The 17,975-nt window shown below is 36.0% G+C and overlaps 1 protein-coding gene across 8 annotated transcripts in view; it reads right to left on the bottom strand.

Annotated features, from left to right (window-relative positions):
* The window catches only part of RNPC3 (RNA binding region (RNP1, RRM) containing 3), a 70,349-nt gene extending 53,304 nt beyond the window's left edge, over nt 1-17,045 (bottom strand). For 7 of the 8 annotated variants that reach the window (XR_009009186.1, XR_009009185.1, XR_009009184.1 and 4 more), the window contains exons 1-8: nt 16,745-17,044; nt 15,548-15,595; nt 11,332-11,450; nt 10,083-10,166; nt 9,555-9,666; nt 8,383-8,451; nt 5,376-5,518; nt 2,403-2,528 (exon numbers count right to left, since the gene is read on the bottom strand). Coding sequence is in view for 2 of the 8 variants with exons in the window: in XM_057552253.1 (XP_057408236.1) it covers nt 2,403-2,528; nt 5,376-5,518; nt 8,383-8,451; nt 9,555-9,666; nt 10,083-10,166; nt 11,332-11,450; nt 15,548-15,595; nt 16,745-16,936 (893 nt within the window). In the remaining 6 variants the exon portion in view is untranslated. Of the gene's footprint in view, nt 1-2,402; nt 2,529-5,375; nt 5,519-8,382; nt 8,452-9,554; nt 9,667-10,082; nt 10,167-11,331; nt 11,451-15,547; nt 15,596-16,744 lie in introns of all 8 variants that reach the window. The other variant, XM_007169504.3, reaches the window with a different exon arrangement.
* Between the last annotated feature and the right edge of the window lie 930 nt (nt 17,046-17,975).

The following is a 17,975-nucleotide window of genomic DNA, read 5'->3' as shown; positions in this document are numbered from 1 at the left end:
AACTTCAGGATATTTACCAATAAGCAAAAAGGTTCATTCTATGTTTAGTGTAACCATTTTATGCACTGTATTCTATATACTATATATAATAAACCTATGCAGGTCAATGCAGTAGCCACAAGCCACATGGGGCTAATAAGAATTTGAAATGTTGCTGTACTTATGCTCTAAGTACAAAATATACACCAGAGTTTAACAACTTGGTGTGAAAAAAGAAATATAAAACGTTTTAATAACATTTTATATTAATTATATGTTAAAATAACATTTCAGATATAATCAGTTGAATAAAATATATTATTAAAATTAATTTTATCTTTTAATGTGGCTATTGGAAAATTTAATTGGTTCACATTACAGCTGACCCTTGAACAACTTAGGGGTTAAGGGCCCCAACCCTGCAGCGGTTGAAAAGCTGTATATAACTTCATCAGCCCTCCATATCCATGGTTCCTCTAGATTATCTATGGATCCATATCTAGGGATTCAACCAACCTCAAGGCAGGTAGTACTGTAGTATTTATTGAGAAAAAGTCTGCATATAAGTGGACCCACACAGTTCAAACCCGTGCTGTTGAAGGGTCAACTGTATTAATTTTTAATTGTTTGGTGCTGCTACAGATCAAAAGCATGGGACTGTGGTGTCAAAACATACATAGGTGGGAAATATGCATCATATTATGTATACTTAACATGAAAGAGTAATTAAAAAAAACCCAAAGACCCATTCCTTTAAAAATGTAAAAAGATCATTTTAACAAACTTCTTCCTCAATTTATAAAGTTACTTACAAGTTCAAGGGAAATTTACCTTGTAGAAAAGCTGAATAAAATTAAAATTGCAATTAACGGCAATTTTCATCTGATTAAGACATTAAAATACATAGAATTCCATGGCAAAAAGGCAAGTAAAATTTCTGCCATAATTTCAAAGAAAATTTGTTAAGCAAAGTGTCAGATAATCAGTGAAAAAGAAAAAAAAGGACAATATATTTCAAACGAAATACACAGTAATAAGCACTATTTCATTGGCAATTTCTCTACTCTAACAGAAAGTTTAAGACATAGTCAGAAGTTAATTTATACCTAATAAAATTCTTTCGTACCCATAGCCCAGGCCATCACCCAACATCTACATAATTTTCCTGGAAAGTTTATTACAAGGTGACAAAGTCTGAAAGAAATTCTTAATTGTTTTTAATATCAATGGCATTACAATGGCTCCCTCAATGTATTCAAACACCATAACTTAACATTTAAGGCAGATATCTCCACATCCTTCTAGCTTTCCCCTTCATCATTTCTATTCCTATGCACCAAATTTTCCTACCTCTGGAAACTCACTTTTTCATTCACACTGGATATCTCTTCCCTGCCTAAGTTTTGCCTCTCATCCTTCAAGCCCAGCTCAAATGTCTACTCCCTCTTAAAGTCTTTCCAGATTTCTTGACTGGCTGTGACCTCTCCTTCCTCACAACCCTTCATAGTTACATCTTCTTCTTATGTCATTTATTATAATTGCTAATGCAACAGTCATCTGTGCATATGGCTTACTTACCCATAAGACTATTACCTCACTGTTTGAAAAGATACCACTGAGCTTTGGAAGAATGTTCCAAACCACATAATATTTAGCAGAGAACTTATCACATATTTGATAAATATTTAAAGGTGGGTCCTGTGTGCTAAGCCATGTGAACTTTTACCAGGTAGGGTACTTTGAAGTAAAATAATGTTTGATATCAGGTAGTGGAGTTAGGAGAAATTAACAAAATTTCATATAAACACACTGGTGATGGATGCCATTATCAAAACTGTGAATGCAGGAGGAGAAAGAGATAATGAAAGTAAATGAATTTTGTTTTGGATAATATCTTAAGTTCCTACAAGACACTCTGAGTATGCAAATAGGAAGCTGGAAATGAAGACTTTAGATCTCAGGAGGTTAATTCTAGAGATGGAGATTTGGAATCTATTAGCTGCAACAGGTGAACTATAAAAAAATTAATGATATTAACAAGGAGTATAAATATATGAACAGAAAATGACAATGGACAGGAGTATATGGAATCCAGTATTTTTTAAAAAAAAAGCAAGTGAGTGAGTAAGAGAAAGTCACAAAAGAAAAAAGTAGGAAGGAAAAAAGGAAGAGAGGAAGTAAGATGAGAAATAAAAAAAGAGAATGTAAAATTAAGGGTGGACAATTTTGAAACCTGGGGTAGTCAATAGTATCAAATGCTGGTCAACTTTGAGAATTAAGGATACTTGTGAATTTGGCAAATAAGCAGTCACTCGTAAACCGGTGGACTGATGAAATAAAAGTCAGAGTGAGGAATGATTTGAGTTAAGCAATCAGACAAAGTACATACAGAACCCTTATCTTATAATCCAAAACAAAATTACCTGTGTGAAGCAGATGATGGTATATTCAACATATCCTTTATTTTTCTCTTTTTTCTCACATGGCGCTGCTTTATTGTTTTTGGTCTTTTGGGCTGAAGATTTGCTAGTTCCATTAGTTTGGTCATTCTACATTGGAGGAAAGAAAAGTAGAAAAGATTTCTTTGTGTAGAAGCATAGCTATTTACAACTCCTTTTGTTAAACAAATGTGTACTTGAGCTTATAAATTATAAAATGATTTGTATGGCATAAGTATAATTTCTAAGCCATCAAGTAAGATATAATCAATCTGACAAAAGCTCAAGTTACAAATCTCCTTGCTCAACTTTCATCTTAGTTTGAAGGAATTGGGAATTTACTTAATTGCAATCTGTCATTTTTAAAGATATGTTTTACTAAAAAAATTATTAGTTGCCCAAATGACTGAACTTCGATGCCAAAATGTTAAACAAAATACACTAAATATAATCTATGTAACTTTATTGCTCTTTTCTTGACTAATATTCAAAAGACCTTACGAACATAGTAAAATTATTTTGATTCATATTCTAATTATTAAAGAGAACCTGGACTTAAGTACTTTTACTTAAGAATATTGTGTGCATAATTGTTGGAAAGCATCATTATATAAACAAGATACTTAACTTGAGAACAGGGTTTTCAAATACTATACTCCGAAGTGGCTTAATCAATCAAGGGGTGACAATCGATACCTTATACATAGCTTATCTCCATTATGATTATGAATAATATTTAGAATAGATCTTGTTTAGGCTTTCTTGGCTCTTCCACAGGATCAGATATAGTGCTTCCACAGAGCAAGTTCAAAAACCACTAGTCACAGCTCTACTTCCCCAGAGTTAAGTTTGTGAAATTTGAAAGCAAAACAAGCACAGTAAAATGTAGTGAAGAAGAATTTGGTTAAAATAAGTTTTAAACCTTTTTTCCTCAAGCGAGGAAAAATGAAAACGTATGTTATAAAATTTTAAAGCCTCTTAACAGTCACGGTTTACCAAAAATTTTATGAATATATCCAGTTATACAAAATATATGTCTATATTCATAGATTGCTCACCCAAAGTATACTAAGGCTCTACACAGTGCAAGGCATATGTTAAGTAAGTAATCAATAGATATTTGCTGACAAATACATAGTGGCATATTTTATAATATTTCCAGAAGATAACAGAGAAGCATGAAACCAGAGGTTAGTTCATGCAAAGGCTTTGTTCTCATGACTCAAGATGAATTAGCAGAATTCCTCACTACATCCCTAAATGGAAACCTAAATAAACAAAAACAAAAATGGTTTTAGCTAGCCTATTAAAGCATTTCTCATGACTATCATTATTTTTATAAAGAAAATAAAATTTACAGGTTAAGTAATTAGCCCATTGCAATGTTCTACATTCTTTATTTAGCAACAAGTTAGTTTATTAAGAACTGCCAGCCTTCCTTATTGTCTCTATTCAAGACAGATAGTCTATTCACTCCCATTTGAGCAGTGCCAACATAACTCCTTCCTTAGAAAGAGAATATATATGGAGCCACTACTCAAGTGGATGTTGCCTCAATAGTAGTCAAATTGCTGCTGATTACTTGTATATGTTGCTTAGATTCTCTGCTTGGATTTTGACTCCGGTCAACCACTCCTTCTGTATCTGGTTGCTTCTGTGCATATCTGCCTAAGATTCCCATCATTGGCCTACACAGGTCTTTTAGGCTAGGGGTTGACAAATTATAGCCAAAGGACCAAATCTAGTCAGTGTCTGTTTTTTTTAAATAACAAGTTTTGTTGGAAGATAGCAACATCCACTCATTTAGGTATCATCTATGGCTGCTTTCCACTACAACAGAACTCTTTGGCCCTATATAGAAAATGTTTAGCAATTCCTGTTTTAGGCTATGCTGTGGATTATATACCTGAACATTATTAACAATTTATTGCTCTTTGCCAGAATCTTTAAACAAAATATATATAGATCATCAAGAGCAACCAATAAAAGAATAATTCATTTGCAGTAATTTTTGTGAATGTTTTTGTATAAAATTGCTCTAGAAATTATTCTGAGGTGAATAAAGTCCAGGGGAATAAGCTGACAAAAACAGAAATACAACTTAATTTTGTTCTGTAAAGTCTCCACAAACACTGAATTAGTGAATAATGGATCACTGCCCCTAGGGCAGTGATGTTCCTGCAAGCATATGCTCACATTTCATCAGTTGATCAATACATGCCTAGTTTTATGCGTGTTTCTGTTTAAGAACACCTTATTTAATATATATTGTTGATTCATTAACATTGAACTCAGAGTCAACAGTGCTATAACTCAGGCCTGAACAAAGTTTATTTAACACACAGCATTTTCTCCATAAAGCACATCACAACCTTCTTGATCTTGGAAACACTAGACAGCACTTCAACACTATACTTGGAGACCATTTTAAACAGCAAAATCAACAACAAACAGCACAAAAATGTGCAAAACATGGTACAAAGAGACAGTGAAAAAGACACTTGTTTACGGTATGAGAGCTGAAACAAGAAGGCAGAATGTCAACTTGTCTACCTCATCTAGGAATGTGCATGTCAAGAGACTCAAATTTTTCACCATTCTGCACATGCCCATGTCTTCAGAAGACCATAAAAGCACTGTAATTATTGACGCTGAAGTCATAAATAAATTGTAACAAGTAGGCAAATTTGCAAATACCGAACCAACAAATAATGAGGATCAACTGTATACCATAATCATCAATCCAAAAAATTACTCATAATACAAAAATGTTCCCTTAAGTCTTGATGTCTAGTTTCAGGTCTTAATCTATAGCACGATGGGGAGCTGGGGATGGACAAATTCTAAAGACCCCGAATTATGAAGAAGTATATGCAAAACTTAAGAAGAGCAAGAGAATCTCTCCCCCATATTCTATGTTTCTTAAAATCTAAACAAATATTATTTGACATTGCAAACCTCTGACGGTCTTCATCATCACTGCTTTCATATTCTGATTCTTTACTAGATAATTCCTCATCCTCATCTGGCAAAGGAGGTTCCTCCGGTGGTTGAGGAGATGCAGGTGGAAGAGGAGCATGTAGTGGCATATAGTCTTCATACTAATTAAAAGAACAAAACAAAAATACTACGGTAATCTATGATGTTTAGAAAACCATTTCCATTCAGATACATGATTCTCACATCTCTCTACATCATGATTTTCTTCTACACATTCAACATATATTGATGAAACACTTGTCTTAGCAGCCTTTAGCTGATCACAAAACTTGTTTCTTCTTCCTTGGCACTTAGCTGGACTAAATTTCCAAACCTCCTTTGCAGTTAGATTTCACCTGAAGTTTAGTCAATGAAATGTTAGCATAAAAAACTCCCACACATGTAATTCTCTCTTTCTTCTTGATCTGCAACCTGCATGGTAATGTCCTCACCAACTTGGGAATGCACATAATGAAGATAACTTATCTTTTAAGTGACTCAGTAAAGGAGAACACCATTCTGCCCTACTTTTGGAATGAACTTGGCATGAGCAAGAAATAACTTGTATTGTGTTAAATTACTAAGATTTGAGTTTTATTTGTTAATAGCAGCTAGCATAATCTTTGCAATGTGCCAGGAATTGAGGTGTTGGGGTTATAAAGAAAAATTATGCAGCTAATAGTATACACATTAGAAAAGCAACCAATACACAATACGAAAGCAAATTTTCTATTTAAATGTTAGCTCTCAAAATAATTTCTCATTGCTGTTATCTAAAAAAGTACTAAGGGTACATATATATAATGGAATATTACTCAGCCATAAAAAAGAACAATGTAATGCCATTTGCAGCAACATGGATGGACCCAGAGACTGTCATACTGAGTGAAAGTAAGTCAAAGAAAGATAAATATCATATATCACTTATAAGTGGAATCTAAAAAAATGGTAGAAATGAATTTATTTACAAAACAGAAAGAGTCACAGATGTAGAAAACAAATTTATGATCACCAACAGAGGGAAAGTAATAAATTGGGAGATTGGGATTGACATATACACACTACTGTATATAAAATAGATAACTAATAAGAACCTACTGTATAGCACAGGAAACTCAATACTCTGTAATGGCCTATATGGGAAAAGAATCTAAAGAAGAGTGGATATATGCATATGCATAACTGATTCACTTTGTTGTATACACCTGAAACTAACACAACATTGTAAATCAACTATACTTCAATTAATAAAAAATAAATACAAATAAAAAAGTACTAAGAGTACTATAGCAAAATATTGGGTCGGCCAAAAGGTTCGTTCGTTTTTTTCCATAAGATGGCTCTATTAGCGGTTAGTTGTCTTTAACTTCATTCAAAACAATTTTGTTAGATTGTATTGTGACAGCCTGTCATATCAACATACATTAAAAAAAAAAACTTATCAAAACTGGTGAATTTTTGTGTGGCCATTTTAATATCGATGGAAGAAAAAAGCAACATTTTCAGCATATTATGTTTTATTATTTCAAGAAAGGTAAAAACGCAACTGAAATGCAAAAAAAGATTTGTGCAATGTACAGAGAAGGTGCTGTGACTGATCAAACGTGTCAAAAGTGGTTTGCAAAGTTTTGCTGGATGATGCTCCACAGTCGGATAGACCAGTTGAAGTTGACAGCAATAAAATTGAGAAATTAATTGAGAACAATCAATGTCATAGCACGTGGGAAAGAGCCAACATACCCCAAATATCCAAATCGAGCACTGAAAATCATTTGCACCAGCTTGGTTATGTTAATCGCATTGATGTTTGGGTTCCACATAAGTTCAGTGAAAAAAATCCTTCTTGATCATATCTCCACATGCGATTCTCTACTTAAACGTAATGAAAACGTTCCGTTTTTAAAACAAATTGTGATGGGCAATGGAAAGTGGATACTGTACAATAATGTGGAACGAAAGAGATCATGGGGTAAGCAAAATGAACCACCACCAACCATACCAAAGGCCGGTCTTCATCCAAAGAAGGTGATGTTGTATATATGGTGGGATTGGAAGGGAGTCCTCTATTATGAGCTCCTTCCAGAAAACCAAATGATTAATTCCAACAAGTACTGCTCCCAGTTAGACCAAATGAAAGCAGCACTTGACGAAAAGCACCCGAAATTAGCCAACAGAAAATGCATAACCTTCCATCAGGATAACGCAAGACCACATGTTTCTTTGATGACCAGGCAAAAACTATTACAGCTCGGCTGGGAAGTTCTGATTCATCTGCCGTATTCACCAGACATTGCACCTCCGGATTTCCATTTATTTTGGTCTTTACAAAATTCTCTTAATGGGAAAAGTTTCAGTTCCCTGGAAGACTGTAAAAGGCATCTGGAACAAACAGTTCTTTGCTCAAAAAGATAAAAAGTTTTGGGAAGATGGAATTATGAAGTTGCCTGAAATACGGCAGAAGGTAGTGGAACAAAAGGGTAAATATACACTGTTCAATAAAGTCCTTGGTGAAAATGAAAAATGTGTCTTTTACTTAAAAATTGAAGGCACTTTTTGGCCAACCCAATAATAACTAAAATTATTCAAGAGCAGACATCGCCTACCATTGAAATTATTGATAGATCTGCACAGTAAATTCTAATAAAAAATCATCAACCTTTTAATAAAACCAGAAAAATGGAAATTCTAGACAATTCAGTTTGTTAAATGTAACTATCCTATAGGATAGTACAACGTCCTAGGTCAAAGGCCTGAACAACAACACTGGCAGAAATGATGGCCTCTATTACCAAAGCATCTCTTTAATGTTCTGGCTTTCTCCCACTTTCAATTCTCCACTGGACTATTATTACGTTAACTTTACACTTGTTCTTCATTTTCAATACAAATTAGAGGTCACTGGCACAACATTTGTAAAATTTAGCCTCAATAATTTCACCTCAGGAAGAGAAATTTTGAATCTTGAAAATTCTAAGAGCTTTCTTACCATGGGAGGCCTTGCAGTAATTGGTCCAAAAGGTGTGGGCAAATTCATTTTATTCATAAGATGAAGCACCTTAATAAAAGTGGTAAAACATTTAAAATAAAATAGAAAAAATGATGATTCAACTCATATCTGATATTTTATGCACTAAAAAACTTTGCAATAACACTATTCATTACTTTAGTGCAAAGGAAGGACCACCTCTTGCCTTTATAATCCCAGGACAGGGCTAAACTAGTATATCTCAGGCACTGGTGTATCTCAGAAGATTAGCCTTCTTAAAGTATTTGTCTATTCTACAAATACAATTATTCTCATTATTAAAAATGTCATGTTCTTACAACAGAAAAATTTACTGAACTGTTTTTTTTCCCTTGATTATTGTGAAATTATGAAACACAGAGAAGCACAACAAAGAAAATAAGTATCATCTATATTTTGTACTTAAAAGAATGTTTTATTGTCAGTACTTTCAAGCATTTGCTGAGGGGTCCTCTATGTCCTTTCCTTTAAGAAAGGAAAAGGTGTATGCTAAAGTAACAAAGAAACACCAGAAATTATATTTCCCAAATTAGCTTATGTTTATTAGTATTATTAATACTAAACATGTTAGTATTTTTAAGCTATAGTTTATAAAAGCCTTTACTTGAATGTAGTAATTTGTTATTACCTTTTGCAATGGACTGAATGTTTGTGTCCCCCTCCAAAATTCTTATGTTGAATCCTAACCCACAATGGGATGGTATTAGGACATAAGGCCTTTGGGAAGTAATTAGATCATAAGGGTAGAACCCCCATAAATGGGCTTAGCGTCCCTTATAAAAAGCACGAGAGAGCTCTCTCACCCTCTTTCAGCTCCATGAGGATACAAAGAGAAAACGGCCATCTGCAACCCAGAAGAGGGCCCTCACCAGAACCTAACCATGCTGGCACACTGATCTCCAACTTCTAGCCTCCAGACCATTAAAAGTAATTTTTTATTATTTAAAAGCCACCCAAGCTATGATACTTAGTTATAGCAGCCCAAACTAAGACACCTTTAAAATACTGAAACATCATTGTCCCTATAGGAATCAGTCTAATACTATTATAAAAAAAAGTTTGAGAATTAGCATGAAAACTAACATATAAGGTTGTACAAGTACTTACTTTGAGGAACATTTTATTCTACTTACCTGTACGTAGAACTTAGGCACACTTGCCAAAGCATTTACTATGTTTGCTAGAATCGTGCTTGAAGGTGGTGGGTACATATACTTGAGGCATGAATTTAGAGGAAAAGTCAGCCTAAAAAAAATATCTTAAAATGCTTATTGTGTTTTAATAAGTTTCATATCAATAACTCATTTTAGGTAACCTAATAACATACAAATTGCTCAAATGATTCAGTAAGAGTACTCTGTTCCTAACAGATCCAATTGATTACAGTTAAAAAGAAACTTGCCTTCTGATTGCATTAGAGAACAATACGGCATTTCTTATCAGAGAATATCTTACAACTTTGAACATTTTAATGGAACCAAATTCAGTGACAAACTCTTAGAGCTCAGTATGTTTAATCAACACATTAAAAATATGCACGATATATAATAAAATGTTCTTTAAAAAATTATCTTATTTGCAATACACACACATCCCACACACACACCACCTATCCAAAACAAAACCAAAAGAACAATGAAATACAAACAAAAAATGCTAACCCATGGTTTGATGCAATTCCATTTTCTATGGTTAAACAATCAAGTTCTTTCTTTTCTTTATCATCTTCCACAGTATCATCAGACCTAAGAAATACAGAATCAAAGTTGATCTTACCTTTAGAAATAGAATGAAAAATTGCATACAAAAATGACATATTATCAGGCTTCCCTGGTGGCGCAGTGGTTGAGAATCTGCCTGCCAATGCGGGGGACACGGGTTCGAGCCCTGGTCTGGGAAGATCCCACATGTCGTGGAGCGACTGGGCCCATGAGCCACAATTACTGAGCGCGTCTGGAGCCTGTGCTCCGCAACAAGAGAGGCCGCGATAATGAGAGGCCCGTGCACCGCGATGAAGAGTGGCCCCCACTTGCCACAACTAGAGAAAGCCCTCGCACAGAAACGAAGACCCAACGCAGCCATAAATAAAATAAATAAATTAAAAAAAAAATGACATTATCTTTTCAAACAGGGCATTATGAAAACAGTTCCATAAGTAAAACTTTCAACTATTTCTTAAGTAAACACCAATGAAAAAGAGTATCTATTCCAGATATTATAGAAGGCATGGCACATTTTCATTTACTCTTCACAGCAACCCTATGAAGATGGTATGATAAACCTCACTGACACCCCCGCCCCACCAAAACTGAAGTTCACATGGTATAAATCAGTGGCACACAAATTTCCTCAATGTACATCAACGAGGGTCTGTTAAAACGCAGACTGCTGGGGCCTATCCTCCTCCCCACCCCCAATACCCCAAATTTCTGATTCAGTAGGACTAGGTTAAGGCCTAAGAATCTTTCTTTCAGTCAAGATCTTAGACGATGCAGCTGGTACAGGGATTATACTTTGAGAACCACTGGTGTAAAGCAAATTTATAAAGGTTATATAACTACAAAGAATTACAGCTGGGACCCAAATACCAGGCCATGCCTATTCATGACACCTTGCTATATCTAACACAAGGATTTTATACTAGTTACCTTCCCTCCACTTAAAGTTGAATGCTTTTCACCCTACTCTTTTCCCACTTCACATTGATTAATTCCTAATATTAAATCAATACTCAGGTTCCTAATGCACAATTAGGAATGAACAAATATATTGCTTTACTGTACTAGATTCAGTAGAGATATAACCATTTACTGTTTCAAATTATTTACTTGCTAGTTTGAAAACAATCCAAGAGCAATACAACGGATTAAAAAAAACACTTTTAAAATGTACGAAAACCTATCTACATACTTTTTCTTTTTTTCAGTGCTTGAAGAAGGACATGGTGAATGAACTTGATCTTGCTCTTTTGCAAATTCAACAACTAAAGTATGACCTAAAAGCTTCAGTTGATGAAGTCTTGTCAATGCCTTCAGTTGGAAGAGTAAAAAAAAAATTAATAACTGTACCAAAATTATTTGTTAGAGACCATATATAAAATAATTTATACATGTTTTTTGTTAATGCTCTTAATATTTCCTTGGCTATTTCTTACCCACTTCTCATCTCAGGCTGCCAAGGCTTCATTACTTATTAAGCAACTGCTTCCAGTCACTTAGGAAAACTAAGATCTGGTTAAATCCAACACTGCCTACACCCAGGCAGCTGAAAATGGTTAGAAAAACAAACATAATGAATTGGGCTAGTCTCACTTTGAATTCACAACCACAAATCTGAGGGTGACCCTTAAGGAAGCCACAGTCACTTATTATATTAGTTCATTTTTTTCTACCAATCTCTAAGACAAAATTTTGTACCATTTCCTTCTTCCTCAACCTCACAATACTCCTGTCCCATTTTTTTAGCCTAGGATACTGTTTCCTACTTTGAGAAAACTGAAGCAACAAGATGAGAACTTCAGATTTCCCACCATAACTCTCCATCTACCAGCTTCTGCATCCACATATTCTATCTTCTATCTGTTATCACATGTTAACAATCCATGTTTTTATTTAAATCTAGTTGTTTTACTTGTATACTAAATCCCAGCCTCTCTTCTGCTCTCTGGAACTGTACAGGGTGTGCTCCTACCTACATTGCTAATTTTCTGTCCTCTATTGGATCATTGACATCAGCATACAAACATAGTCTGATTTCTCCCATCCTAAAAAATATTTTTTCTTCATCTGTTGATCCAACTTATCACTCTCCCCCACCCGCCCCCACCCCCCACTCTGCTTTAAATTACTCTTGCAGTAAAACTCAAGAATTATCTATGCCCTCTATCTAAAATTCCTCTCTGCCCATCCAGTCTCAAACTCACTCCAATCAGGTTCATGCCTTAATCAGTCCACTGACACTGCTTGTCATAAACAACAAATTCTGTACTGCCACACCAATGGTCAATTCTCAATCTTCATTTTACTGCATTTAACACAATCACTCCACTCTCTCCTTCATACATGTTCTTCACTTGGTGTCTAGACACTATAATTTCCTACAGGTTTCTTGCCAGCTCATTGGTTTCTACTCCTCAATCACTGTGGCTTATGCCGTCTCAAACTCTTAATGTTGTCATACTCCAGAGGTCTATTATTGGTCCTCTCTATCTAATCCAGCACCCTAATTTTAAAAACCATCTCTATGCTGATGATTTCCCAATTTATAATTTCAGCCCAAACCTCTGTCCTTAAATCCAGGAACATATATCCAAACTACTGGAAAGCTTCTCTTAATTTTAAATATTTTAAAATTAAGACTTCAGGAATTGAATCTTCTCTCCCCATCCCCCCTCAAATGTTCTCCATCTGGAACCTTCGGATGGTAACCCCCTTCTTTCATTTACTCATGTCAAAAATCTTGGAACCATCCTTAACACCTCTTTCCCACATTGCATATCCAAGCCACTGAGAAATCCTGTTTGCTTCTACCTACAAAATATATCCAGAATCTGACTATTTCCTACCACTTCCACTGCTACCATCATGGTCCAAGCAACCATCATCTCTGGACTGAATTAACAGTATAACCTTTTAACAGATTTCCCTCTTTCTACTCTTCGCTGCCTTCCATCTACTCTCAACACAAAGTGATACTTTTAAATATAAGTCAAATTATGTTACTGCTTTGCTCACAATACTATAATGGCTCCCAATTTTACTCAGAGTAACATCTACGGTCCTTACAGTACCTACATGATATGGCCCTCTCTTAGTTCTCTGACCTCAAATTCAATATCTCCCCTCATTTTTTTTTTTGCTTTAGCCACAAGCTAGTGCATGCCAGCTATTCCTCTTACTGGAATGCACTTCCCCAAAATTCCCTTAGCTAACTTCCTTCACTTCCTTTAAAAGGTTGCTCAAATATGACCATAACTACCTTAACTGTAGCTTAACCCTCCCAACCCAGCACTCCTGATCCTATTGTTCTTTTTTTATAGCATTTATCATTTTCTAAAATATTAAACTCATTAAGTTTATTATTTATGGTCTGTCTCCCCTTTGAGAATGTGAGCTCCGATGAGGGCATAAATCTGTGTTTTATTCATTGATATATCCCAAGACCTAAAGCAGCATCTAGCACAGAGCAGGCACTCAATATTTTTTGAACAAATGGAACTTTAGGCCTTAACAGGGACTATAATTTTATTCTACCATCTTTATGCATCCTTATTTGACTTCATTACACAAAGCAAGTTTCTATACGTTTCAATAATTTTCAAGTCCTTAAATCAGCCTAGACCTCTTACTATCAGTGAGCCTTTGATTATCTGAAATACGGCTGAATTGCTTTAAGTTTCTTCCTCTCAAAATGTATGTCACACATTCTTTTCAAAGTTATGGCTTTTAATTTTTAATGTTAGACAATGACTGATTCCATGCCCTCTCCTCCAAGTTAATCTTGACTCTAAAACAAGGTGGTTTTCATTACCATATTTTACTAAAAACTTTTTATGCTATATTTCAAAAGGTCTTTTCTGAAAAAAATTTTTCCTATACTTTAATACATATAATGTGAAAGTCCTCTGTAATCCCATCCTTGGAGAAAGACATTTATTATTCAATTTGGTGTATAGCTCTGCTACATTTTGTTCTATGCATAAACTAACATACATAGTATTGATACTAGTTTTCCAAAATTCCAAGGTTACATATTATATAATGTTTTGCAACTTTATTCATGTACTCTATCTGGGCTACATTCCTTATTAATACATATTCATTTGAGCTCATTCTCTGAGGGTTGTAGTCCAGTGTATGGATATACTACAATTTAAAGTATCCTTTCCTCTTACTGATGAGAATTTGGGTCATTTCTATAGTTTCAAAATAAAAATACTTTACTAATAGACTGTGTTCATTCTTCATCTTGTGTCATCACAGGATCTTATCTTCTTAAAACTCTCTTTTCCTTGCATCCATGAGAAATTTATTTTCTAGTTCTACTTCCTTTTTAACTTCTCCCTCCCAGTCTTCTTTGCTGGCTCTTCTCCCTTTGGGCAACCATATCCATTTACCTTCTTGAGGAAACTCCATTTTTAACCCTGCCTCAGCTCTAGTCCCGTAATTTTAATTGTTTTTAAAATATTTCCACAGAAGTAGCCCACAGACTCCTGCCCCTCATGTCAACTAATGTAATAACTCAGTCCAAAAATTTCCAAGTATTCCCTCTCTCAACCACTACATCTACAGGGATCACAGGACCAACAAACACAATCTCTACCAAATGTATATCTACTTCTTCCTTTGTCTTCTTACTGCCTTATTCAGATCCTTTCTCTTGCCTTAGCCATTATAACATTTCTCTTGTCTTCGCTTTCCATTTGGTCTTTCTAACTCTCATCTTTTTCGATATCCAATCCATTACATGAACTCTACCAGATATATTTCACAGACCTGACCATATTACTGGTCAGCTCAAATATATCAAGTGCCTTAAGAATAACTACTAAACAAAATTCAATCCCTCCCTCCCTTCCACCCAAATTTAGACTCAACCTATCTTCCAAGTCCTATTTCAATTTCAACCCTTAGTTTTTGCTCCACTTAGAACTTTCCATGCCCCACAGCTTTATTTAGTGTTCTCTAAACCTGGAAGGTCCATCTCCCTTTGTTTTCTTCTCAAAATCTAACTAATCATTAAAGGTCTACCTCAAAGGTCACCTCCTTTGCAAATGATCCCCTAGGATTTTTTTTAATATATGTATTTTCCATTTAATGCTTAAAACATCTTGTCTTGCAACAGTTACAGAGATAGTTATCAATGTTTGCATCCTTTAGAACTTGTCATTTTTAATTACATATGAGATTACAATTCAATTTTAATTCATGTTCCAGTTAATCTACTAGTCTTATGTCCAAACATTGGGCAAAATCTGCCAAATGACAAACCAAATGTAGCCTATGGGGCAAACTCTGAAAATACAAACCCTTTTGCTTTTAAAAACTATAGTTTAACATTATGCTCCATTTTTAAACTAAAACTGGATAATAGAAAATTGTTAATAATAGAGAAGAAAAAGTCATACCTTTATAGCTGCTTTTTCATTAGGGAAAGTAGCAAAAGCTGTATGTTTCTGAAAAACAAGGTACAAATTATTTCAAATATAATTTCTCATAAGGAAGTCTGATATTTCACCAGCTGACAGTGATTTGACACATTAATAAAATCACAGAAAAGAACGGGAAATCCAGATCATTTAACTGATTACTAAATTCAGTACACTGCTTTTCAATCAGTTTAGGATCAGACTTCTTTGAGATGAAAGACTTTCTCATATAAAGGGACACACACACACACACACACAGCGTGTTTTACATATATTTTCAGGTAGTTCGACAGTCCATAAATTTAAAAACCCCTACTATACACAGAGGACCACCCTTAAACCATCCAAAAATATAAAATATCTTACATGTATAACGCATCTAAGATCTAAACTTTCCTCTATATAGTCAAATGCAAAGTTTAAATTGGTCTTTCTCCTAACTCAGTAATTCTCAACCCTGGCTGCATTATTAGAAACACCCGGGGAGACTTTAACCACTGATGTTTTGCCCCATCACAGACCATCTGGCAGAAACTTAACATCACCACTGCTATTTTAATGGAGAGAACTCATCTAAAACATCTTCGGTATAAAGGAAAATAAAGTAATTGTGTACATCCCAGTGTTGGACTTGGAACAGTCTTAAAATATTGCTCCCTGAAGGATTCCGTTGGAAATTTTTTATGAAGAACATCTTCGTCAAAAACTTAGTAGAAATCCTGTAACTAGTTTACTCAAGTTACCGACTACTGTAGCTTCTCCTCTATTTTGATGAATGTCTTAACGCTGGCTTATAAGTAAACCAAGATTTTTAAACAGTCCTTCGTTACATATTTCTGAGAGTACTCTTGAGCCTAAGAGAAATACCTCCAAATTCAGAGGAGTTTCGAGATTCCCAGGATAGGAAAATGGAACATAACTAAGCTTCTTTTTTCTTCTTTGCCTTTCTCACTTGCCCTCTTCCGCAGCGCGGCGACTAACCTAGGCTCGAGCCAATTAAAACTTGACTTGGGACGCAAGATATTTTGCTATGAAGGAGGAAAGACTGGGAAGCCCCCACTACACAAGCGCATCTCCCTCACTCTTTTCTGTCTTCTTCCTTCTGTCAGAACTTCCCCTCCCCAAGGTCAACAGCCAAGGGCCTTCCCCGGAGGCTCGGGACCGGCGCGCCCTTACCAGTCGCCCTTTATCGGACAGGACGCGCACGGACTGCGCTCCGAAATACTTCAGTAAGTCCTCTTTCTCCTCAGCGGTTAGCTCGGCTGGCAGGTGCCTCACTAGAAGGGTTCGGTCGCCCCGCGGCGGAGAAAGCGAAGCAGAGCTCTGGCAGCCTCTCGACATCGGCAGCGGCTGTTCTGGAGCCGCCATTTCTCACAGAGAACCAGCAACAGGGAAGCCACTGAAGAAACTGCAGTGATCATAGAAAGCTGAGCTAAATGAGTGTTTTCCCACTTCGCGCTAAGGATTCTGGAAACAAGGAAGTAACGCGAGAGATGGTCGCCTTCTCGCGAGACCTGCACCACGGAAGGGTGCCAGCTCTCCGGAGACACGTTCCTCAGACTGAAGGGGAAGGTTCCACAGTGATGGGAAAGGAAAATGATTCAAATTCCAGGTAGTTGATGACGGCATTAAAAACAAAAATTCCCCCGAGAGAGGTGTAAGGATTTAAAAAAACTGTCAACGCGTGAGAGACTTCAGCCGCCTTTACGAAAGAGGAAGTAACCTCAAGGCCAGAAGGAGTCACTGCTGCGCATGTGCTAGCTGGGAGCGGGTCTGGGCGTGGCGCCAGGGAGGTCTGGAGTTGCGCTAGCCGGGTTTCTAATCCTGACAGATTGCAAAGTGCGTCTGATTGGCTGGCTTGGACTTGGTGTGGGAATACCGGGTCTGTGTCTACACTCGGGATGATAATGCCTAAAGATTGAACATTCTTTCTTTGGCTCAGTAGCCTTCACGTAGCCAGGCGAACTCAGTTTTAAGGAACAAAAAGTTGAGACAGACACTTGTTTTCTTGAATCATCGGACACGTAGCAGCCTGATACGGTCAGGCCGTGGTTCCCTTTCACGGAATTAGCGGCCTCTAGGGAGAGATGCCCTAATATAAATCCCATCAACAACTCTAAGGTGTAGGTACTCCTCCCCATTTTACAATTGAGCACTCTGATGTACAATACAGGGAGGTGTAAGTCACACAGCTATTAAATGACCGAACTGGGATTTGACCCTGCTAGTGTGACTGGCCTTTACACTATTCTGCCCCCCTTCTGAATGGAGCGAGGCAGAGAAGTCTTCCTTATTCCATACAAAGAGGGCATTGAGGATTCTCGATAGAGGTATTATTTTAGGTGCAGCTACTACAGTCTGGAGGCCTAAGGTGCCTCTTAACTGTTCTTTTTATTTGCTACTTGAT

The sequence above is a fragment of the Balaenoptera acutorostrata genome, chromosome 1 (genome assembly GCF_949987535.1).
Source record: "Balaenoptera acutorostrata chromosome 1, mBalAcu1.1, whole genome shotgun sequence".
Classification (NCBI taxonomy): domain Eukaryota; kingdom Metazoa; phylum Chordata; class Mammalia; order Artiodactyla; family Balaenopteridae; genus Balaenoptera; species Balaenoptera acutorostrata.
This window is presented reverse-complemented; position numbering and strand designations above follow the sequence as displayed.